The sequence below is a fragment of the Sus scrofa genome, chromosome 18 (genome assembly GCF_000003025.6).
Source record: "Sus scrofa isolate TJ Tabasco breed Duroc chromosome 18, Sscrofa11.1, whole genome shotgun sequence".
Taxonomy (NCBI): Eukaryota; Metazoa; Chordata; class Mammalia; order Artiodactyla; family Suidae; genus Sus; species Sus scrofa.
Genome location: NC_010460.4, coordinates 18,739,746 through 18,763,895, shown reverse-complemented (window position 1 = coordinate 18,763,895; position 24,150 = coordinate 18,739,746). Strand labels below are relative to the sequence as shown.

The 24,150-nt window shown below is 43.9% G+C and overlaps 1 protein-coding gene across 2 annotated transcripts; it reads right to left on the bottom strand.

The window, feature by feature from the left end:
• ZC3HC1 (zinc finger C3HC-type containing 1) lies at positions 2,381-23,079 on the bottom strand. Of its 2 annotated transcripts, none has more exons than XM_021078727.1 (10): positions 22,871-23,079; positions 20,454-20,565; positions 15,501-15,651; positions 14,593-14,676; positions 9,063-9,190; positions 8,052-8,206; positions 6,775-7,015; positions 5,917-6,129; positions 5,148-5,354; positions 2,381-2,841 (listed from the first exon to the last, which is right to left on the bottom strand). In XM_021078727.1, exons 1-10 carry the CDS (start codon positions 23,014-23,016, stop codon positions 2,773-2,775), a joined length of 1,506 nt encoding a protein of 501 aa, XP_020934386.1. In that variant the 5' UTR covers positions 23,017-23,079; the 3' UTR covers positions 2,381-2,772. The 2 variants fall into 2 exon arrangements, with proteins under 2 accessions (XP_020934386.1, XP_020934387.1); XM_021078728.1 differs by having other exon boundaries at positions 15,636-15,651; positions 22,871-23,063.

The following is a 24,150-nucleotide window of genomic DNA, read 5'->3' as shown; positions in this document are numbered from 1 at the left end:
ACTTCAGGATTCTCTTCCTGAGCACAAATATCACATCCCTGCTCACCCTTTCCCCACAGAATCAAAATCAAACTCCTCAGTATAACATACAAGACTCCAAGCTGGCCCCACTTGGATTCTTTTATCCTTTCTCTTCTACTCAATGCAAAGCTCTAGCCACAGCAGCATCCCTGCTCTTTCAGGAACACAGGATATTCTGTTCATCTGCTCAACGTTCTCTCAGCCTCACATCTCCTCTGAAGTGTCTACCATGTGCCAGGCAGGTTTAAGTGTTGAGATGATAAAGAAGACAGACAAGGGCCCTGACCTTCTGGAGCCCACAGCTCCCACTCATCTCCGAGGTCCAGCCCAAACCTATACCTTCCCTGAAATTCTCTCCAATTCCATACATTCCATAGATGAGAATTAACTTCTTTTGCACTGCCAGGGTATTTAGCACTCTTTGTCTTATGCAGTAGGTTATTTTCCAGGCTGGACTATAAACTTCTTGAGGGTAGAAACCAGGTGATTGTTCACCTTTGCATTACATGAGGGCTGACACAGCACCTCACACATGGAAGGGACTTACTATTTCTGGAATTGCATCAAGTCTATCCCAATCTGCTTTGATTTATGATCAGAAACACACAAAAACAAAAAAAGTTTGGAATTTCAACTATTTTAAAGAAAAGTAAAAACTTTTTTTTTTTTTTTGGAGGGAGGTATAAATTAAAAATTGTAATGCAAAGACTTAAAAAAAATACCCACATTATTATAAACTGAAGCTTAGCTTGTAGTCCACTTGAATAGCTCATGTTAAGGATTCTACACCAGTCCGTAAATCATGACCTAGAGGCTGTGGGCTTCTAGAAAGCAGACTTCTGGTTCACATGGTCACTAGTCAGCAAGTGGCTTCCCACTCTGGGCCAGAGGTCTCATTCCTGAAACATTAGAGAGCTGCCATTAGTCAACCATGGAGACTGACGATGAACAGTCGAGGCACCCACCAGTGCCAAAGGCAAAAGAACACCCTAGAAAAATAACCTACAAGCAGCCTCTACTGGCCTTATCCACTGATGGAGGCTCGATTTAGGAGAGATATCCACACTATTTTCCCTTTAAAAAAATCAGGATTGAAAAATGAGAAATTTTAGGAGTTCCCATCATGGCCCAGCAGTTAAGAAACCTAATATCCATGAGGACACACGTTCGATCCCTGGCCTTGCTCAGTGGGTTAAGGATCTGGCATTGGCGTGAGCTGTGGTGTAGGTCACAGATGTAGCTTGGATCCCACACTGCTGTGGCTGTGGGGTAGGCTGGCAGCTGTAGATCCATTAGACCCCCTAGCCTTGGAACCTCCATATGCCACAGGTGCGGCCCTAAAAATCAAAAAAGAAAAAAAAAAAAAAAAAACCAACAAATTTTAAACATGGCATTCATGAAAAAAGGGACTATCCTTTAGACTAAAGGTTTATGAACCCATGATCTTGAACTGGATCCTGTTTTGGACAAATCAAATGGAAGGAAGATTTCTGGAAAAATTAGGAATTTTGAATATGGATTGTGTATTAGATAATATTACAGATTATTAATTTCTGTTGGGTGTAGTATGTAGGAAAAAAGTTCTGTTTTTTAGAGATATAAAGTTTAGCATGGGTAGAATATTATGTGTATTACATTCTTTAAAATACTTTGGTATAAAGAGTTGAATTATAAAAACAAGCAAGCACAGTTATTAAAAATAAAACTATGACATTTTGGAGAATAATTACCTTCTTTCATGGTCACTTTCTCAGTGAGGAGCCTATTTAGATGGGGCAGGTCAGGGTCAACTTCTCCACTACAGAGACCAATGCTCTCCACCAGCAGTAAAAGAGCCTGGGGACCCCCCGCTCAGGGGAGCCATGCATTAGAAGCCTCATGGAAGGAGTGCCTGTTATGGCTCAGCGGGTTAAAAACCTGAAATGGTGCCCGTGAAGATGCAGGTTCAATCCCTGACCTCGCTCAATGGGTTAAGGATTTGGTGTTGCTACAAGCACTTCCACTTGCTGCAGGTACAGCCCTAAAAAGAAAAAAAAAAAAAAAAAGGCACACAGAGAAGGGGTCTCCTCCAAAGGGCCTTCCTCCCCTTGCTATAGTCTGTTACTATTATTATCAAAGTAAAGAGAGAGAGTAAAGAGAGAGAGTTATCAGCTTACCATTCACCATAAAACATCAGATCTCCTGGTGACATCATGCATTGTCTTGCCTCTGGTTTAGAAACACAAATAAATGCTGCTAAGCTTTGCAGTCAATCTGAAAAACTAAAATTCTGACTTTATTTACTGCTCCACTGCAGTTTTCTCTGTCTCAGCTTCCTTTATATCAGCCCATTAGGCAAGGAGGAAAACAGCTCTCCGGGTGTAAGAATCTTAACAAATATTTTATTAGCTCATAATGACATATTCTTGGGATAGAAGTCCTCAAAGCAATGCTGTCACTAAAGACACTAAAAATGCTCAGGTCCTGGGTCCTCTGTCGAATTTTATAAGGAGCCCTGGGTCCTCTGTCGTTTCGTAACCACACACTCTTCTAACAGGGTCACTGTAGCTCTCCCTGCCCACGTCCTCGCAGGCACAGGGGTTCCCCTCGGTCAGATGCCGTTGGTGACACTCATGCCTTTGCCAAGCCAGAGGTTCCTTATGATTAAACCAGAATGGAGAAACACTTAACATCAGGTGCTCAAGGGGGAACTCAGGCTTTATTTTTCAAAGCCACTCATTCCACTTCTCCGCAGGAAGGGCTGGAATATCTTCAGGATGAGCATAAAGACTCCCACTGCCGGAATATTCGGAATACCTTCCTGGACTTCTCAGACAGACTCTATAGGTAGAAAAGCTCATTATTAGAAAATAAGTTCTTTTTCAGAGATAAAGGACGGGTAATAGCTTTAAGGTGTGGTCTAAATTTCTCCCCAAATGGTCTAAACATGTTTAGGAGTGAGCAAAGGCTAATTTTATATTGTGCTATACACAATAAACACGTAATGCCAGACGAAGAATCCAGACGCCCGAGTCTACTGTTAGACGACTGCCAACACACTTCGAGCCTCTAAACACGCTTCTGCCCCCTGCAAGCATCTGTACGTGTCCTAATCTTTGTACAGGAGGATGACACTTCTGACCCACCAGCAGGGCAGCACCTATTTCACACTGACTTCTCATCTGTTTTGCTGAATTGGCTCCATTCATTATTTATTGTGAACAAGGACTCACGTTTACACAATGCTGAGCTAATCTAAGGTACAGAATGAAACCAAGTTAAACCACCTTAAAGAGTTGAAACTATGACCTTGGCTTTCTCAGCTTCATGTTTTAGCCAGCAGAGCTAATAATAGGAAGAATCTCACTGCCACTTGATCATGGCTGTGAAGCGATCTGAGATTCTGAGAAACGGTGTTACAGGCAGACAAAACAATTCGCTGAAAGATAAAAGTTCTCTCTGAGTCACGGTGAAGAGCCCAGACATATCTCTCAAGATAAGCCATACGTTCCCTCCACTTTCACCGTTTTCTTAACTTCTTTGTGGCTGAATGTCTCAGTAAAGTTCCCGGAGGGAAAAGGTTGAAGTCTTACTTGGACTGAGAACGATTTAGTTACAACAGTGACAAAACTGAAAGAAATTTAAGCTGAGAAACCATATAAGCTCTATTCTAACCTCAAGATCCTTTACCACAGCACCTTGTCAGGCTTTGTATTCCCCACTCACAGCAGCTGTGGGGACTCTTAAAAGACAGGTTGCCAAAAAGGATCTTTGGAAGTTCCCATCATGGCTCAGTGGCTGACGTAACCCGACTAGTATCCACGAGGACACAGGTTTGATCCCCAGCCTTGCTCAGTGGGTTAAGGATCCGGGGTTGCCGTGAGCTGTGGTGTAGGTTGCAGATGTGGCTTGGATCCGGCATTGCTGTGGCTATGGCATAGGCCAGCGGCTCCAGCTCCGATTCAACCCCTAGCCTTGGAACTTCTATATGCTGTGGGTGGGGCCCCAAAAGACAAAAAAAAGAATCTTTTAAAGTGCTGGCAGATTACGAGGCCAGCTTTCCTCACTACCAAAAAAAAATTTTTTTTAAAGCCCTGTGGGCTTTCTGGCCAGCATAATGGTGACATTAGGAGTCAATTAAAACTGTACAATTTCAGTTAGGAGCTAGCAAGAGAAAAGTCACGGGCAGAGACAGATCTAAACTCTCTAATTTGAAAGGTGGGCCAAACATTTGCCTTCAGATAGCTTTATGTATCTTCAAGTTTTTAAATTGGAAAAATGCATCTTTTGAAGGGGGGGCAAAAAACTTGAAAAACGTTCATCTGCACATTGACTAAAGGTATGACTGTACATTCTTGGGCTCTTAGCATCTATAGCTCCCTCTAGTGGAATCCTGTGACCCTACACAAACATCTCATACCCTTCTCATAAACATCTGCTGGCAAGTATTATTTCACGTTGTCCTTGGAGGGAACAGAGGTCAGAAATGATTATATTTATACCAGGCAGGTTACATGGCAAACTTGGGAATGAGCCAGCAAGGGAAAGAGAATGCAGTTTTCATGAGTCCTTAGTGCCCACCCTCCCCTCACTGCCATTCTTTCCACAGAGCAGACCCTTGGGTCGTTTTCTCAGCTGTCATGGGTACCCAGGTTTTCTCAGGGTACCCAGCAGCAGTCATCACTGTGATGGCTGGTTGAGGGTCCGAGCACAAGCCTAGGGCCACGGAACCCAGCAAAGTAACACCGTGAGGAATGAAATCGTAATGGTGGTAGCCAAGCACGTGCTCCAGACAACGAAGTTCACCGGCCAGGCGTCAAGTGCAAGTGAGAGCAACTCAGATGGAAAGAGCAGCTGTTCTGCCCACGAGGCTGGAGCAGCTGCCTAGTCCTCTTTTTGTGCTCCTGTACCCCTTTTCTGCTTTGAGTCGTTTGAGTTAAGATGACAAAGAATTTATCAGAAATTGGTGGAATGCCATATGGGAAATGGCAGCAAGACTGAACCAGGCCCCTGCCTGTTCTTTTAGGATGAGTCTACCTCGACGAATGAAAGCTGTGGGCAGATAGGGTGCTAATTATAGGACCAGCCTCTGCTCCTCACCCCATAAACAGCCAGTGCTGCACAGGATCAGCAACGGCTTATCTTACCATGGAGTCGGTTTCAGCGGGCTGGTTAGACTGTTTGTGGGCCAAGAGGCTGTTCAGCACTGCCCTCCAGCCCGGCTCTGCAGGGGTGCTGGCATCCACCTCAGCTCCACCACTCTCCTTGCTTTCTTTGCCAAGTGTGATGTTCACCCAAGGGCACCAGTCTCTGTGCTGAGAGGTGGGATCGAAGAAGCCTCGGGGAGACGCGTCCTGAGGGGGGAAGAGAAACTGTGTTGATGACGGGCAGATACGACGTCAACTCAGGGAGGCTCTGCTATTAGCTGTCAAGTCTAGAATCTCAGAACTCCCACATTTCTCATTTTATGTTCTCCGTTAAATCAGCTTTAAATGTTATTTCCCTCTCAGTATTTTCAAATTCTTTCCCTCCCTTCGGGGTAAACCTATACCGTATCAGGTCTGTCCCCCTTCCTCACTGCCGTCCCATGGGCCCGACACATTTATTATACCCTCAGAATTCATCTCAGAGAAACAAATGGCAAAGCCTTTCATTTTTTTCCTCTCTGGTCACTGTCCCCCTTTTTTTTTTTGGCTGTGCCTGCAGCATTTGGAAGTTCCCAGGTCAGGGATCAAACCCGAGCCCCAGGAGTGACAATACCAAATCCTAACCACTAGGCCACCTGGGAACTCCCCCCAACTGTCCCATCCGTAAACTTATTCCCATTGCCTCCTCAGAACCACAGGACTGGCTCATGCCCGCTTCTCCTGGCGTGCGACTGTGCTCAGGGACCTCTACACACGCAGGCGCACACACCGAGCTGCTGGAGGAGCAGAGGCGAGCTCGTTTGGCTCTCCTAAGAGGACTAGATGGCACTTCCAGGCCAGCAGTGTCTCCTGTGCCCATGCTTCGGGTCACTGGGCGGGTTCTGGTGGTGGGGCTAGCGGCCTCAGGCTCAGGACGGTCAATAGGACTGGAAGAGTCCCAGCTCCGAGTTCGGGTGACAATGGGACCTGGGCTCCTTTCAGCCTGAAGAAGGAGAAGGGAGGTGATGGAATTAATGAAATATTTCTAGAAGCATGTGAAAGTTAATTTTTTTTTTTTTTTGGCCGCTCTTGCAGCATATGGAAGTTCCTGGGCCAGGGATGGAACCCGTGCCAGAGCAGCGACCCAAGCTGCTACAGTGACAACACTGGATCCTTAACCTGCTCCACAAGAGAACCCCAAAAGATGATATTTTATAAACTATAAGAATTTACTTTCTGGAGTTCCTGTCGTGGCGCAGTGGTTAACGAATCCGACTGGGAACCATGAGGTTGAGGGTTTGATTCCTGGCCTTGCTCAGTGAGTTAAGGATCCGGCGTGGCTGTGGCTATGGTGTAGGCAGGCAGCTGTAGCTCCGATTAGGCCCCTAGCCTGGGCACCTCCATATGCCATGGGTGTGGCCCTAAAAAGACAAAAAAAAAAAAGAATACTAGATTTCTACACAAAATAATGAATTTGGCATCTCCACTGCAACTGGTGAATAAAACCACTCTGAAGTATTCTGATCCACGTAATTAGAAGTGAAGATTATCCTAAATTAACTAATCTAAGTTCATTCCCACCAATAACACTCTGGCAAGAGTGCTGTTTGTAAAAAGCCCACCCCGCACAAGCCAGCCACGTCTATACCTGCTCTGAGCCTGGGGAAAACGTGGCATCCTGGCTCCGAGTCATCATCCTCCGGGGAGACTCAGGCACCAGAGGGAAGCGCTCGGGCCGGCCCTCGGAGCCGGGGACAGGGGAGCTGGTCAGCCCGAAGGAGGCATCCAGGTCGGCCAGGGATTCCATCTGCTGGAAGCCCCAGAGCCCCACCTTCCTCATGCACTGTGAACATGTTATCAGGGAGAGCTGCACGGGCTCCAGAGCAGAACTGGGCAGGAACAGAAAAGAAAGGGCGTTTTTGCAGAGGGTCACATTTCCAAGGGCCTAAGCACAATGGTCGGCGAGTGTGCGTAACCTCAGCGAGCAGATCTCTGTAACGGCCGGTGGACGGGGAACCACCTCCGCCAGGGCCCCTGTCCTCTGATCTCAGGACCCAACTTCATCACCTCTCACATATTTCCTCTGGAAAGACCCAGGCCTCTTAGTGTGTGCTCTATGGCCAGACTGTTTTAAAGGTGTGCTTTCGAAATTTCTCCTGTCCCTTTTAAAAGTTTTTTCCTTGTAAATGAAAAATACTCCTTAAGCTACCACAGAAAGCATATTTAGAGTAAATCCAAATCGGTCTGACAGTCTTCTGTCTCAGAAGACTCTGTGCCAAAGTGAGCAGCTGGAATGGAAACACCGGCTTGGGGCCAAGAAGAGTCCAGCTGGTGTTTCCTTGGGTAGTTTTTATCAATTAAACTGGTTTTTCCTTTTTAAAACTAATAAGGAGCTTCACCACTTATAGGAACACAAATTCCCAGCTGGGAAGTGATAGTCCAGGTGTGTTCAAGAATTCCTGAGTTGTGGGAGTTCCTGTCGTGGCTCAGTGGTTAGTGAACCTGACTAGCATCCATGAGGACAAAGGTTCAATCCCTGGCCTTGCTCAGTGGGTTAAAGATCCATCATTGCCATGAGCTGTGGTGTAAGCTGCAGGTGCAGCTTGGATCCTGAGTTGCTGTGGATGTGGTGCAGACAGGTAGCTACAGCTCTGATTCAACCCCCAGCCTGGGAACCTCCATATGCCACGAGTGCAGCCCTTAAAAAAAAAAGGACCAAAAAGACCCAAAAAAAAAAAAAAAGAATTCCTGAGTTCTAATTCTCATTGTTACTAATTCTTATTGTCCCCCCTCCACCCCCTTAGCTTTTCTTTTTTACTGTTTTTCTCACAGGAAACACCATGTGATCGCCACATACTATGAGTGACTGACATATATGGGGAAAGAATGTCGTCGCAGTTCATGTTCCCAGGCAAGCTCACTAACCTACACGCCCAGCCACACACGGAAAGAATACAGGCAGTGACGTGGACTTGGATGTCAGAGCCTAATTTGATTGCAGTTTTTCTCTCATCAGTTCGATGATCAAGTTCATCTTCAAGCAGGTGCAGGAGAAGAGTGATCTTGTCTTCTGTCAAGCACTACAAAGGAACCAAGATGAAAGACTTAAAGTTTCAACCACCATAAAAAGAGGTGACAGATAACGATGTACCCAGATGGTACAAAGCAAAAATCATGAAAAAAACCGACAAACATGAAGGCAATTCTCTTTATTGGAGAAGACTGACTTCTAGTACAGGCTAAGGTCATCACACACAAGCTTGGTGAACTGCCCTGGGTCGGCTGATTGAGAAATGGAGCAGTTTTCCTAGAACTACCACATCTTCACACTAACTTTAAAACCTGTAAACTTCAAACCCAAATAATGACAACGGACTACTGTTTATTTCTTGGTCTGACAATGAATTTACTTTTTATTTATTTTTTTGTGGTCTTTTTAGGGCCACACCTGCAGCATATGGAGGTTCCCAGGCTAGGGGTTGAATCGGAGCTACAGCTGCCAGCCTACACCACAGCCACAGCCACAGCCACGCCAGATCTGAGCTGCACCTGTGACCTACACCACAGCTCACAGCAAGGCCAGATCCTTAACCCACTGAGTGAGGCCAGGCATAGAACCTGCATCCTCATGGATACTAGTCTGCTACCACTGAGCCACGAGGACGGGAACTCCTGAATTTACTTTTGACACAGCAAAAGAGCTTATTACAGCCTTTATTTCTGTTCTAAGAATAATAAAGAACTATGACAGGGTGAAAAAAATTTGCTTTGGCTCAGGGACAGGGGGACATTTATAACAGGAATCAGACGTTAACAGTTTGGTGCTAAAATCTATAGTAGCCTCTCATCTTAAAAAAGGCACCCTCTTGTCATTAAAATAAATGCATCATGCTGGTGAAAACTGAAGGCTAGTGCATGCTAGACAGGACAACTCACCATAGTTTTTAAGTCCTCTGGCCTCAGGGAAGGAAGCTGGAGGTCCAAGTGACAAAGGCTTTGAAAACGATCTAAGAATTCACTAACAAGAACACCAGGCTCATCCAAAGGCAACATCCCAAATCGATCTGCGCAAAAAGTAAACTGGGAGATTACGTGGGTGCAAATCGTAAAAATTAAAAGCATGTATAGAACAAAAGAAATGCAAAATTGATAAGATGATGACATTGAGAGATTCCTCATTTTTTTGATAGGGCTGTGATGATACTTTTGTGATTACATTTAAAAAGCAGTCTCAGGAACAGTTTCTCAGGAGCAGTCAGGTCTAAGCTGAATTTTTTTTTCTGGTCTTTTTTTTGCCATTTCTTAGGCCGCTCCCATGGCATATGGAGGTTCCCAGGCTAGGGGTCTAATCGGAGCTGTAGCTGCCAGCCTACACCAAAGCCACAGCAACGTGGGATCCAAGCCATGTCTGCAACCTACGCCACAGCTCACAGCAACGCTGGATCCTTAACCCACTGAGCAAGGCCAGGGATCGAACCCGCAATCTCATGGTTCCTAGTCGGATTCGTTAACCACTGAGCCACGATGGGAACTCCTAAGCTGAATCTGAAAAATTAACAACAGTGTGTAAAAGTAAAGCCCTAAATGGAGTTCCCTGGCAGCTGGGGGGGTGGAGGGAGAAATAAATCCCTCTGATGGCACATCTGGGGAATTCTAAATAGTTTCACAGGGTTAGAACACAGTACTCCTGTGGGGAGACTTGGCAAAGATAAGGTTAAAATACAGAGACAGGAGTTCCTATCATGGCGCAGTGGTTAACGAACCCGAGTAGGAACCATGAGGTTTCAGGTTCAATCCCTGGCCTCACTCAGTGGGTTAACGATCTGGCCTTGCCGTGAGCTGTGGTGTAGGTTGCAGACGCGGCTTGGATCTGGCATTGCTGTGGCTGTGATGTAGACCGATGGCTACAGCTCCAATTAGACCCCTGGCCTGGGAACTTCCATATGCCACAGGAGCAGCTCTAATAAAGGCAGAAAGACACACACACACACACACACACACAAAAAAAAAAAGTTAAAAATAAGGAGTTCCAATACCAGCATTTTTAGCAACATGGCTGAACCTAGAAATTATCATGCTAAGTGAGGTCAGCCATACAATGAGACACCAACATCAAATGCTTTCACTGACATGTGGAACTGAAAAAGGACAGACTGAACTTCTTTGCAGAATAGATGCTGACTCACAGACATTGAAAAACTTATGGTCTCCAGAGGAGACAGTTTGGGGCGTGGGGGAATGTGCTTGAGTTGTGGGATGGAAATCCTGTGAAATTGGACTGTTATGATCATTATACAACTACAGATGTAATAAATTCATTTGAGTAATAAAAAAAAGTGGGAAAAAATAAATAAATAAATCAGGAGTTCCCATCGTGGTGCAGTGGAAACGAATCCAACTAGGAACAATGAGGTTACAGGTTCAATCCCTGGCCTCACTCAATGGGTTAAGGATCTGGCATTGCCATGAGTTGTGGTGTAGGTCGAAGATTCGGCTCAGATCTGGCATTGCTGTGGCTCTGGCATAGGTCAGCGGCTACAGCTCCAATTGGACCCCTAGCCTGGGAACCTCCATGTGCCACAGGTGCTGCCCTAAAAGCATAAAAGACAAAAAAAAAGTTAAAAATAAAAGAGATACTTTCTATATTCAAGGGCTATAAAATACTCTTTAAGAGTTTATCAGGAGTTCCCGTCGTGGCACAGTGGTTAACGAATCTGACTAGGAACCATAAGGTTGCAGGTTCGATCCCTGGCCTTGCTCAGTAGGTTAAAGGATCTGGCGTTGCCATGAGCTGTGGTGTAGGTTGCAGACGCGGCTCGGATCCTACATTGCTGTGGCTCTGGTGTAGGCTGGTGGCTACAGTTCCGATTCGACCCCTAGCCTGGGAACCTCCATATGCTGCGGGAGAGGCCCTAGATAAAGCAAAAACAAAAACAAACAAAAACAAAAAACAAAACAAAACAAACAAACAAAAGAGTTTATCAAATTATTTACAGTTGTTGCAGGTAATCAAATGTGTCAACATACACATCATTGGAAGTTTCCTGGTAGCTCAGTGGCTTAATGATTTGACCTTGTCACTGCTGTGGCGTGGGTTTGATCCCTGGCCTGGGAACTTCTACATGCCAGAGGCATGGCCGAGAAAAACAAACAACAAAAAACACCTGTCATTGATTTTTTTTTAAAAGATTCAATTGTTTTACTAGAAAAGTCAGGTTATAAAAAACTAAAATTAATGAGAAAGTTGTGGACTTTAAGAAATCAAGTTAGGACTGGAGGTCCCATTGTGGCTCAGTGGTTAACGAATCTGACTAGGAACCAAGGTTGTAGGTTTGATCCCTGGCCTTGCTCAGTGGGTTAAGGATCCAATGTTGCCATGAGCTGTGGTGTAGATCGAAGACAGGGCTTGGATCTAGCGTTGCTGTGGTTCTGGCATAGGCTGGCAGCAACAGCTCTGATTAGACCCCTAACCTGGGAACCTGGGTATGCCACAGGAGTGGCCCTAGGAAAAAAAAGACAAAAAGACAAAAAAAAAAAAAAAGAAAGAAAGAAAGAAAGAAATCAAGTTAGGATTAACAATAAAAAGAAAACTTGTTCTGATGACCAGTGGCTCTAGTTTAATAAAACTTGGGAGAAGAAACCAAATTCCAACACCTTTCCGATCATCTTCTAATGCAGGGTTTGGTCTGACTGTTACAACCCTAAGAAAGCACCAGAGAATACCTATGACAGTAAAAGAGTGAACAGAGAAGAAATTAAGCCCATCAGGAAAAACATCTTTTTTTTTTCTTTTTTCTTCTTTTTAGGGCTGTACCTATAGTATATGGAAGTTCCCAGGCCAGGCGTCGAATCGGAGCTGCAGCTGATGGCCTACATCACAGCCACAGCTCCATATCCAAGCCCCGTCAGTGACCTACACTATAGCTTGCAGCAATGCTGGATCCTTAACCCACTGAGTGATACCAGGGATCAAACCTGCATCCGCGTGGATACTAGTCAGGTTCTTAACCTGCTGAGTCACAATGGGAACTCCAGGAAAATGTCTTAAGTTTTAATTGTATATTTTACAATTAATGCATATGTATATTTTGCCTACTTTAAAGCATTTGATATGCTCAAAAGAATCAGTCCTGAAAAATTAGCAACTGTAGTTTAAAATGTGTACAGGGATTTAATTTAGTTTGTAATTATTGGTAAATGTTAGAAAAAAATTACCTTCACAATTTCACTAGGTATGTTTAATAAATTCAAGCATTAAGTATTTATACTTGTGGGTGTTCCTTTCTCCACACAAGTCTCTTGAATGTTAAAAAATCAAATCGAGGGATGATATAATTTGGTCATATTTGAAATCTATCTAGGAGGTAGAATGGACAGGACCAGCTGGTGGTGACAAGGAAGGCATCAAAGGTTCTGGCTAAGACAACTGGACGGGGAGGTCAGTACCATGAACCAAGATGGAAACAACATAAGATGTGAACAGGAGTTCCCACTGCAGCACAACTGGATCGCCAGCACCTCTGCAGCCCTGGGACACAGGTTCGATCCCTGGACAGGCACAGTGGGGTTAAGGGTCCAGCACTGCCACAGCAGCAGTGTAGATCACAACTGCAGCATAGGTCACAACTGCAGTGTAGGTCAAGTTGCAACTCAGATCTGATCCCTGGCCCAGGAACTTCATGTGCAGCAGAGCAGCCAAAAAAGGAAAAAAGTGAATAAAGTTTAAAGTATTAGATGAAGAAAGTATTAGAAGTAATTAGAAGTACTTAAGTATTAGATTAAATATTTAAGTATTATGAGAAATCAGTTTTGTATAACATAGTTTGAGTTCCAGGCACCTGGAAGATACTAAGTGGAAATGTTTTGAAAGTAGTTGAAAATATAAGTTCAAAAGCGAGGTCTCAAGAGAAGTCAGAAACCTGTAAGTCGGTGCTAGCTGAAATTATGAATGGGATCAAGAAAATATACTGTACAACATGTGAAATATAGCCAATGTTTTACAGTAACTGTAAATGGAAAGTAACCTTTAAAAACTGCATAAAAATTTTAAATGCAAAAAAAAGTAAAATGTATAGTAGCAAGAGTTGGGAACCACCGACAGAGGCCTGGGCAGACAAAGAATCTATCTCCGCCCTCAGTGCACCAGACAGAAATAGTCAAATCCTCTCAGGACTGAGTTATGTTATACTCTACGGCAAGACAGCCAGGCCACCAGCAGGAAAGCCTTGTGATGCAGCCATTTTCACTTTAAAAATAATTTCTTAATAATTCCTTTTCTATCACCTCCTCATTTATCAGTTTATGGCACTCTATGGTCACTTTCAATCTAATCTTTCCTCTCAGTAGTCATTCCTGGAATATTCCTGGGCATCAGTGACCCTGGAATTAGCCTGAGCTGCCCTACTGAAATAAAAAACATACCTGTATGGCACTGATTTCTGGTCAAGCATGAAATACATGGGTTAATAGTGCTGCTTTGTAACCATGAGTCCAGAGAGTTTTGCACATGGTCTTGGTGAGCCCCCAGAGGGCTCTGCTATTGAGGTTGGTTATTCAGCAAAAATACGCCTTTGGGACCAGCAAATTATAAACAAATCCCACTTCAGACTACACGTTGGAATCCCTTGTTCTGAAGTGTCTTGTGAACACATGAGTGGTTCCTGATTCAAGAGTGAGGGTGTGCTGCCACATTCCTTACATAGTAAGGAAAGAAGGGCCTTTCCAGACCCGCTGCCATGCGGCAGTCTTTGGTTGTGATGATACCCTTCCTTCAATATTACTGACAAATATCATGTGGCTTTACTGTAATAAACTGTGGATTTCTAGTCACTCTCGCGTGGGGTCCTATAGGTCTCCTTTATGTTATTTATTTTGTGGCTGCACCTGTGGCACATGGAGGTTCCAGGGCCAGGGATCCAAGCCACTGCAGTGACAATGTGGGATCCTTAACCCACTGCACACAAGAGAACTCCCCTGTGAGTCATTAGTGCCATTACTGTGCCAGGAAGCCTGGGTAGAATGTGGGGTGGTTTACTCTGGTAGGAAAAGCAGAGTATGAAATCAGATACAACCATGGTTATGGCTCCTCACTAGTTGGTTTTAAGAGTCCTTCTTGAAAAGGGCAAGTAGAAAGGAAGGAAAAGAAACTTCAAAGACTAGATTTTCACAAAGAAATGCAGGAGTTCCTGTCATGGCTCAGCAGTAACGACTAGTATACATCAGGACACAGGTTCAACCCCTGATCTTGCTCAGTGGGTTAAGGACCTGGCATTGCCATGGTCACAGACATAGCTGGGATCCTGTGTGGCTGTGGCTATAGTGTAGGCTGGTAGCTGTAGCTTTGATCTGAACCCTAGCCTGGCAACTTCCAGCGCAGCCCTAAAAAAAAAAAAAAAAAAAAGAGAGAGAAAGAGAGAAATTTGATGACCAAGAAGAAATGGGAAATGGAAATCTTGGAAGTAAGTACCTGGAGAGGGGCTGTCTGGCCAGAAACAGAACTTCTCATGGGCAGTACACAAGGCTTTCTTCAGCTCAGCACATCGTTCCTTATCTGAAAACCATATAAGAAGCAATACCTTAAAAAACACTGGACAGATTCAAAAGTCAAGGGCCAAGAGCCTTTTAGAGTACAGGTAGAACTAAAAATAAAAATAACTAAGAGAGGAGTTCCCGTCGTGGCACAGTGGTTAACGAATCTGACTAGGAACCATGAGGTTGCAGGTTCGATTCCTGGCCCTGCTCAGTGGGTTAAGGATCCGACGTGGCTGTAAGCTGTGGTGTGGGTCACAGACGCGGCTCGGATCGCGCGTTGCATGGCTCTGGCTTAGGCCAGTGGCTACAGCTCCGATTAGACCCCTAGCCTGGGAACCTCCATATGCGGAGGGAGCGGCCCAAGAAATGGCAAAAAGGTGAAAAGACAAAACAAAACAAAAAAACAACAAAAAAATTAATAGAATTTTTAAAGATATGAAATTAGCAACTCTATCATCTTAATATTTTTGACAAAACAAGTTCTAAATCAAGATTCTGAGATCAATTACAAAGGAGATAACATATATCTTATGAGGCAGGGCATTTCCAAGTGTAAGCCTTCATAAAAGTCCTGTCTCTTAACCTAAGCATAAACTTTGGAACCATAAAATAAACATACTGCTGTTAGTTTCCCAGACAACATAAAAGTAGGTTCACTCTAAAGTGGCTGAGCTTTTTAAAAAAGGGCAATGACTGAAGCTAATCATTAAGGTGAAGACAATCACAAATTCAATGTTATAAATAAGAAGTTCACATTCAAACACAAGTCACTGGTCTTTTCGGAAAACTAGTATAGATACCTTTTGAATATGGAGAAAAATGTAATTTGTACTTTATACTTACATCTGTCAAAATCAAAAGCTGGTTGTAAAGTGGCACAGAGAAAAGCTTGACAGCTGGAGCACTTCAGCATATCACATTCAACTGTGACCCAGCCGTATTTCGCACAGACCAGTGGAGAGAGCTCAGGGGGCTTACCTGCCCATTTCAAAGAGTATTCGTGTTAAGAAAAACAACACTGCAAGTACATTAAAATGAACAAGTCCTAAATCAAAACTTTAAGTCACTCTTCATGAATATAGGAATAAGCACATTAAATTAAGAGGGAGAGCAGGGAGTTCCTGTTGTGGCTCAGCGGATTACAAACCCAATTAGTACCCATGAGGATGCAGATTCAATTCCTGGCCCCGCTCATTGGGTTAAGGATCTGGTATTGCTGTGAGCTGTGGTGCAGGTCGAAGACATGGCTTGGATCCTTCGTTGTTGTCGCTGTGGTGTAGGTTGGCAGCTGGAGCTCCGATTTGACCCCAGCCCAGGAACTTCCATATGCCGCAGATGAGGCCCTAAAAAGAAAAAAAAAACGCAATAAGAAGCCAAGAAGCCCTATGTATTTTATATATTTAAAATTTTGGGGGGGAACCATGAGGTTGTGGGTTCAATCCCTGGCCTTGCTCAGTTGGGTTAAGGATCTGGCATTGCTGTGAGCTGTGGTGTAGGTCGCAGGTGCGGCTCAGACCCCACATTGCTATGGCTCTGGTGTAGGCTGGAGGCTACAGCTCCAATTCGACCCCTAGACTGGGAACCTCCATGTGCCACGGGTACGGCCCTAAAAGGACAAAAAAAAAAAAAAAAAAGTTTGTTTTTTTTGTTTTTTTTTTTGGCTGCGCCTTCAGCATGCAAAAATTCCTGGACCAGGAATTGAACCATGCCACAGCAATGACAATGCCAGATCCTTAACCCGCTAAGCCTCCAGGGAACTCCTAAAATGCCTATTTTTAGGACAGAGTATAGAAGCCATTCACCTCTGCTTGATGTGAAATACTAGGGATCTGAAAACACCAGTAAAAGCACTGGGATAGGCTTGTGCAATAAGAGATGGTGAAGGTTAAACAAGCAGAAATATTTTATCCTTCATCTATGCTCTCCTATCTCCTATTTTACTGACTTTATCCTTCAGAAGGTAAAATTACCTTCTGAAGAATGGTCAGTAAAATTAATAATATCTATTATTCCTCCCTGCCCCACATGGGTTACATACTTTTTGTGTATGTGTGAACACATGTGCATAGATGGTATGTGTTTTATTTTTTAATTTCTACTTTTTTTTTTTAGGGCTGTACCCGCAGCATATGGAAGTTCCCATGCTAGAGGTCGAATCAGAGCTACAGCTGCCAGCCTACGCCAGAGCCTAAGCAACACAGGATCCAAGCCACATCTGAGACCTACACCACAGTTCAAGGCAACGCTGGGTCCCTGACCCACTGAGCGAGGCCAGGGATCAAACCTGCATCCTCATGGATACTAGTCAGATTCACTTCTGCTGAGCCACAATGGGAACACCAGTATATGTGTTTTAAATAGGCTAAGAACATTAAGAGTGGCTATAAGATTATGTGCCTGAGAAAATGTCCTGGAACATTTATTGATCTTTAATATTCAATACTCAGCTTTTTCTATTTTATCTATAGAATTCCTGTTTTATAGAGCACAGGAAAAAGAAAAGATAAACCATGAAAGATGCAGGAAAGTTCTATATTTTTAAACAAGATATGGGAATTTGAAAATATTCCATTAAGAGCAAAGGGAGGACAGAAGACTAAAAACAGAACCTAAGTATAAATGTTAAAGGAGCTGGGATTGTGTAGAGTGAAAGTAACAGAATTAATTAACTAGCTTAAGTTAAATAACTATCACATCCAAAGTGGAGATCAATTTATTTCCAATGGGAACAAAAAAGAACAAAAGGAAATGATTTAAATTTTTTCTTTAAAAAAAAAAAAAATGGGAGTTCCCATTGTGACTCAGTGGTTAACGAATCCGACTAGGAACCATGAGGTTTTAGGTTCGATCCCCGGCCTTGCTCAGTGGGTTAAGGATCCCGCGCTGCTGTGAGCGGTGGTGTGTCTGGTGTAGATTGCAGACGCGGCTTGGATCTGGTGTTGCTGTGGCTCTGGCGTAGGGTGGTGGCTATGGTTCCGATTGGACCTCTAGCCTGGGAACCTCCATATGTCGTGGGAACGGCCCAAGAAATGGCCGTTTTTCTTTTTTAGTCTTTTGTTTTTTTAGGGCCGCACCTGTGCAGCATATGGAGGTTCCCAGGTTAGGAGTTGAAGTGGAGCTGCTGCCGCCGCCCTACCAGAGCCATACAATGCCAGATCTGAGCTGCGCCTGTGACCTACACCACAGTTCACAGCAATGCCAGATCCTTAACCCACTGATCAAGGCCAGGGATGGAACCCACAACCTCATGGTTTCCGCTGCACCATAACGGGAACTCCAATTTTAAATATATCAATATCAGGAATTAATCCAAGGAAAAGCACTAGAAGAAGCTTAAAATACCTTCCCCCTCTGAGTAATTCAGTTCTAAAGCCATTAGGTGGTAAGGCAGAGGCTGAGCCAGGCGGTTGGGGGGTGACAATTCAGCACAGGGTGTCAAAACTCAAGTTGGGGGGAAAAGAAAAGCTCAAGTTGGGTAAAGAGGGAATCCACGTGGGGGGGCCACCTTGGGGTGCTGGAGCCAAGTGGGGTGTAAAGAGCATCTACATGGGGCTCCCACTCACCAAAGTGGGGTGTAAAGAGCATCTACATGGGGCTCCCACTCACCAAATCAGGGACAAGTGAAATCTCAAAATATGTAATGATAATAATGGGTTATAAACCTCTGAATAAAAGGAAACACCATGAGCCCATGTGGCCACAAATAAATAACAAAGTTTGATGAGGAATATGATATACACATAGTTTCAAAGCACATCCCACAAAACAGTTTAATTACAAAGGAGGAAAGAATTACTTTACTGACAGATATTCCCTTAATCAACTAATCAAAATGATCATCCCTGGTAAAGGAATAGATTAAAATCCTATGCCACGTGACAGGATGCAATGAGAACAGAACACTGCTTCTGTGATACCCTGCATAACCCGAGTCTAATCACCAAGAAACACTGGACAAATGCAAACTGAGATATGCTCTACAAAACAAGCAGCCTATAATTTTCAAAAGTATTAAGGTTATGAAATTCAAGGAAAAACGGAGGATTCGAAAATGGATTCTTTTGCGATAAAGAACCTTAATAGGACAACTGATGAAATAATTATGGTCTGAGGGCTAGAAGGCAGTAATTTATTATGGGAATTACCCAATTTTGACGGTTTCACTGTGTTTATGTAAGAGAAAGTCCTTGTTTGTGGGAAATACTTGGGGTAATGGGGTATTACTTCGGCAACTTACTTTTAAGTACTTCAAAGGAAGTTCTTTATAACCTGTGCAACCCTTCTGTAAGTCTGTACTTGCTTTAAATTAAAAAACAACAACACTCTAGGAGTTCCCGTCGTGGCGCAGTGGTTAACGAATCCGACTAGGAACCATGAGGTTGCGGGTATGGTCCCTGCCCTTGCTCAGTGGGTTGACGATCCAGCGTTGCTGTGAGCTGTGGTGCAGGTTGCAGACGCGGCTCGGATCACGCATTGCTGTGGCTCTGGTGTAGGCTGGTGGCTACGGCTCCGATTAGACCCCTAGCCTGGGAATCTCCATATGCCGCGGGAGCGGCCCAAGAAATAGCAAAAAAAGACAAAAAAACAAAAACAAACAAAACACTCTAGCAAATAGAAGATGGCAAAAGTGATGTGACGTCAATCGAGGGTAGGTCACAAAAACAATCTAACTTCTATCTTGCTCTCTCTCACTTGCCCACCCTGACTGAAGCCCACTGCCATGTTGTGAACTGTCCCCGTGGCGTGGCGAGGGCCATGGAACAAGCAACATAAGGAGGTTTCCAGCCAAAAGCCAGTATAGAACTAAAACCCTCAATCTAATTGCCATTAGGAAATTAATCCTGCCAAAAACCACATGAGTGAGCTTTGAAAGTGGATCGTTTCCTAGCCTAGCCCTGAGGTGACTGCAGCCTGACAGAGACCCTGAACCAGAGAACTCAGCCATTCTGTGCCTAGATTCCTCAGCTACAGAAACTGTGAGGTAATAGGTGTTTGGGATTTTAAGCTGCCAAATGTTAGGGTAATTTCTTATGCAACCATGGACCCAGAGGAAAATCTTAATTAAAAGAGGAAGAAAGTGTAGTATTATCTCAGAAAACATTAGGTTTGCATGCCAAGAGCCTCACACTATAATCCTGGCTCTTGCTAGCAAGTTGATCCTGGGTAAGTCACATAACCCACCTGAAACTATTTCCTCTTCTATAAAATGAGAATAATAATATTTATTTTCATACATTTAAGATGAAGCTCGGTTGTGACAATATATGTGAAAACATACTACACATGAATGTCAGTTATTATTCCTTCTCTCAGGTTCTTAGTTTTTTCTTCTGTAAAAAAGAAAAGGTTTGATTTCAAATGTCCCTTTGAGGGATATCATTTTATTTTATTTATTTATTTTTTGGCTTTTTTAGGGCCACACCTGTGGCATATGGAAGTTCCCAGGCTAGGGGTCAAATTGGAGCTACAGCTGCTGGCCTACACCACAGCCACAGCAACACCAGATCCAAGCCACATCTGTGACCTACACCACAGCTCATGGCAGCGTTGGATCCTTAACCCACTGAGTGAGGCCAGGGATCAAACCCGCAACCTCATGGTTCCTAGTCAGATTCTTTAACCACTGTGCCACAACAGGAACTCCAAGGGATGACATTTTAGAACACTACTTTACCTTAAAAATTCCTTACCAAGTTTAATTCTAAGAATGAAAACATAAGAATATGTTATTATGCCTGAAAGAATAATTCCAGGAGCAGGCAGAAAGTGCAACTCACGTGAACCAAAAAAGGATATAGAAAATGTTTCCACTCTGCTAAAGAAGGCTTCTTTGCTTGTAGATTCCAACGGAGGTTCTTCTGCTTGGGGTGATCCATTAACTGGCTGGAATGTGGCAGATGTGTCCTTTCTAAAACAAAGTGGAAGAACTACTGGTAATCCTTTCAAGGCATCACTTTGCCTAACTATTTTGTATCTAGCTTCTCTGCACATCATATCATCAGTCACAGCACATTGGATTTTAGACTTTCTAAATACTATTAATCCTGTAATTTCTCTGCTTAGCATTTTCAATAGTTTCACAATACTTACAGGTAGAATGCAAATTCTTCAGTCTGGCGTTCAAATCTCTTTACAGTTTGGCTGTAACTAAGTTTCAAGCAATTTCTTCACCATGCTCCACTAATCCTATACTGATTAGCAAACTGTTCTACCTCATTCACTGTTCTCCAACAGCATTTTGCATAACTTTCATAAACACAAAATAAGACCCGAGTCTTCTATGCATAATACAATTTGAACCACCTTAGAAATGTAACTTAAGTAACAGCAGAAAACAACAGTTTGGATATTTCTACCTGGATTGATCCTTGATACCCACCCCTCCCCAAAAAGAATTTGAAAATTTAAACCAAAGTAAAGAGTTCTAGGTTATTTCATGAAAAAATTCAAGGAGGAAAAGCCCAGCAAAACAATTCTTTTATTTTCAGTGAAAGGCATTTCAACAGTGCCTGGGAAGGGTAGAGAGAGGAATTGCTAAAGACAAAAATAATTTTGATAAAAGTAGGGTTACACCAACTATTATAACTAGAAAGAAAGTAATTTATTTATTTATTTATTAATTTTTGTTTATTGTCTTTTTGCCATTTCTTGGGCCACTTCCACGGCAGGGGTCCAATCGGAACTGTAGCCGCCAGCCTACACCAGAGCCACAGCAACACAGGATCCGAGCCGTGTCTGCAATCTACACCACAGCTCACAGCAATGCCAGATCCTTAACCCACTGAGCAAGGCCAGGGATCAAAGCCGAAACCTCATGGTTCTTAGTTGGATTCGTTAACCACTGAGCCACGACGGGAACTCTTAGAAAGAAAGTAATTTACACTAAGAATCTTTCTGGGAGTCAGAGAGAGCCCGAGAGATGTGTGGTTCTTGGAAAAAAACTCAGAGGATCCATAAACTTGGATGGAAAAAAAAATGACATTTTAGTAATCTCTAACTGAAATGTAGCATTTCCTTCCATTATGAAGGAAGGTAGTTTTATTTTACTTTATTTTATTATTATTATTATTATTGTCTTTTTGCCATTTCTTGGGCTGCTCCCGAGGCATATGGAGGTTCCCAGGCTAGGGGTCGAATTGGAGCTATAGCCGCCAGCCTACACCAGAGCCACAGCAACACAGGATCAGAGCCGAGTCTGCAACCTACATCACAGCTCACGGCAATGCCGGATCCTTAACCCACTGAGCAAGGGCAGGGACTGAACCCGCAACCTCATTGTTCCTAGTTGGATTCATTAACCACTGAGCCATGACGGGAACTCCTGAATGAAGGTAATTTTAAAAAGCCATAGTAGGAGTTCCCGCTGTGGCACATTGGAAATGAATCTGACTGGTATCCATGAGGATGCCGGTTGGATCTCTGGCCTCACTCAGTGGGTTAAGGATCCAGTGTTGCCATGAGCTGTGGTGTGGGTCACAGACGTGGCTAGGATCTGGTCTTGATGTGGCTGTGGTGTAGGCCTGCAGCTGCAGCTCCAATTGGACCCCAAGCCTGGGAACCTCTATTTGCCGCGGATGTGGCCCTAAAATGACAAAAATAAAGTAAATCAGCAGAACCTGTAAATTTGTCACCAATGGAAATCATAGATATTTTGTCACATTATGTTTGTTGCACATGTTTTGAAATACTGTTTATGCTCATCACTATTTCAAAATTACGGTAGACAAAAGACCTATTACTAGACATTACTTAACTCTTGAATAATGAGGCATTTACTGCATCTTTTTTTCCTCTTTTACTACCTTGATAACTGTATTCCAACGTAATTGGTTTCTTCATAATCCTAAATAATTTACTTTATGCGTTTAAAAATTAAAAATAAAATTCTGAGACGGGGTTCATAAACTATACCAGGCTGCCAAAGGTGTCTGAGGCTTAAAACAGGTTAAGAAGCTAACATCAGTTAGCGGTCCTCTCCCCCCACCCCCCACTTGTCTTAGAGCAAAACCGCGCCCCAGGTGCAGAATCCAGTACTTCCCAAGTAGAAGATTAAAGCTAACTAAGCAAAGCAACCCCAGGGTCTTTAAGATACCAGGGCGAAGCCATCCCCCCCGCCCGAGTTACAGACCTAGGGTATTCCCCTCCCTGCCCAAGGTCCCCCAAACCCTCTCCAATCTGCCGTTGAGAGACCCAGGGTGGACTCGCGGACTCACGCTTCGGCGCTTCCCTCTTCTGGGGCAATCCCCTCATCTATCAGCTGCCGAACTTTTTGGGGAGTCCCTTCTGGGGAGCGAACAATTGCACTCCAATTTTTTTCGACCCCCGCGGCAAACGCTGGCCCCTCACTGGGCGCCGCCATCTTGGTCCGTTGCCGAGTTGTTTCCCGCGGGTGTGAAGGCTCAGGAACTTCCGTTCTGGGTGGTTAAGATCCTCCCTTCCAGGCTGCCGCCCACGCGTTTGCCCAAGGGACTTGCCTTGTCTGATCGCGGGGCGCAGCTTTACTTGGCCATTTTAGACCGGAGATAAACCCTTATTTTAAAATGAGGTTAGCCATCACAAGAGGACTGTGATGAAACACCAAGATTAGTCGTTTCCTTTATGCAGGAGCATATTTGGGTTGATAAGAGTTTTTGGGTTTTTTTAAGTCTTTGTTTTATTTACTTTTTCAGGGCCCCACTTGCGGCAAATGGAGGTGCCCAGTCTGGTGTCCGATTGGAGCTGCAGCTGCTGGCCTACACCCCCAGCCACAGCAACGCCACATCTTAGCCGAATCTTCAACCTATACCACAGTTCACGGCAAAGCTGGGTCATTAACCCACTGAGGGAGGTCAGGGATCAAACCTGTGTCCTGGATAAGGGGTTTTAGAGCACTGTCTCTCCGAGTCCAGCAAGGGTGATGGGCCCAATTTAGTCTTAATTAACTCAAGGCCCTCCTAAGTTTATCTTTTTGTATATGAGGAAATGGCAACTGTAACTTTAGTAAAGAATTTAGAATCCTTCTTAGAAACTGCGTTGTGGATGGGCTCAGAAGTCGCTGGCATTTGATGTTATTGAACACTCTCTCCCCGCTTTGTCCAAAAAATATTTATTGAGGGTGTCCTACTGATGATGCCCTCGGCCCTGGCAATGACAGCAGTGAAAAAAGAAAATGTAGTTCTTAGGGGAGTTGGAAAAAGTTTTCCTAAGTTTTGAGGTTATAAGTGCACTGAATAAGTACCAAGGATATAAAAGAAGGACCTAATTCAGTCTGCAGATTCTCCTGAGCGTATCAGTGCTGAAGTTAAAATAGATGAGATTGTGGGAAAGAGATCTGCCCAGACTCTTCCAACATCCAGACAATATAATCATATAATCAACAGGAAAAGAAGACTGATGTGACTGAGCAATAGGCAAAGATGGAAGTGGGACCACCCCCGACCCTTCCAGCTCACTCTCTGTGTGCTTCCAACTCCAGTAATATTCCCACCCGCAGCGCCTTCAACCTATTCATCTC

Excerpts from the sequence above, each read along its gene's own strand:
- ZC3HC1 (XM_021078727.1), bottom strand. The coding sequence starts at position 23,016 with ATGGCGGCGCCCAGTGAGGGGCCAGCGTTTGCCGCGGGGGTCGAAAAA. Across the intron at positions 9,191-14,592 it reads GCCAGACAGCCCCTCTCCAG|ATCGATTTGGGATGTTGCCT; the intron begins GTACTTACTTCC and ends CTTTTTGCGCAG. Across the intron at positions 5,355-5,916 it reads TCTGCTCCTCCAGCAGCTCG|GACGCGTCTCCCCGAGGCTT; the intron begins GTGTGTGCGCCT and ends TTCCCCCCTCAG.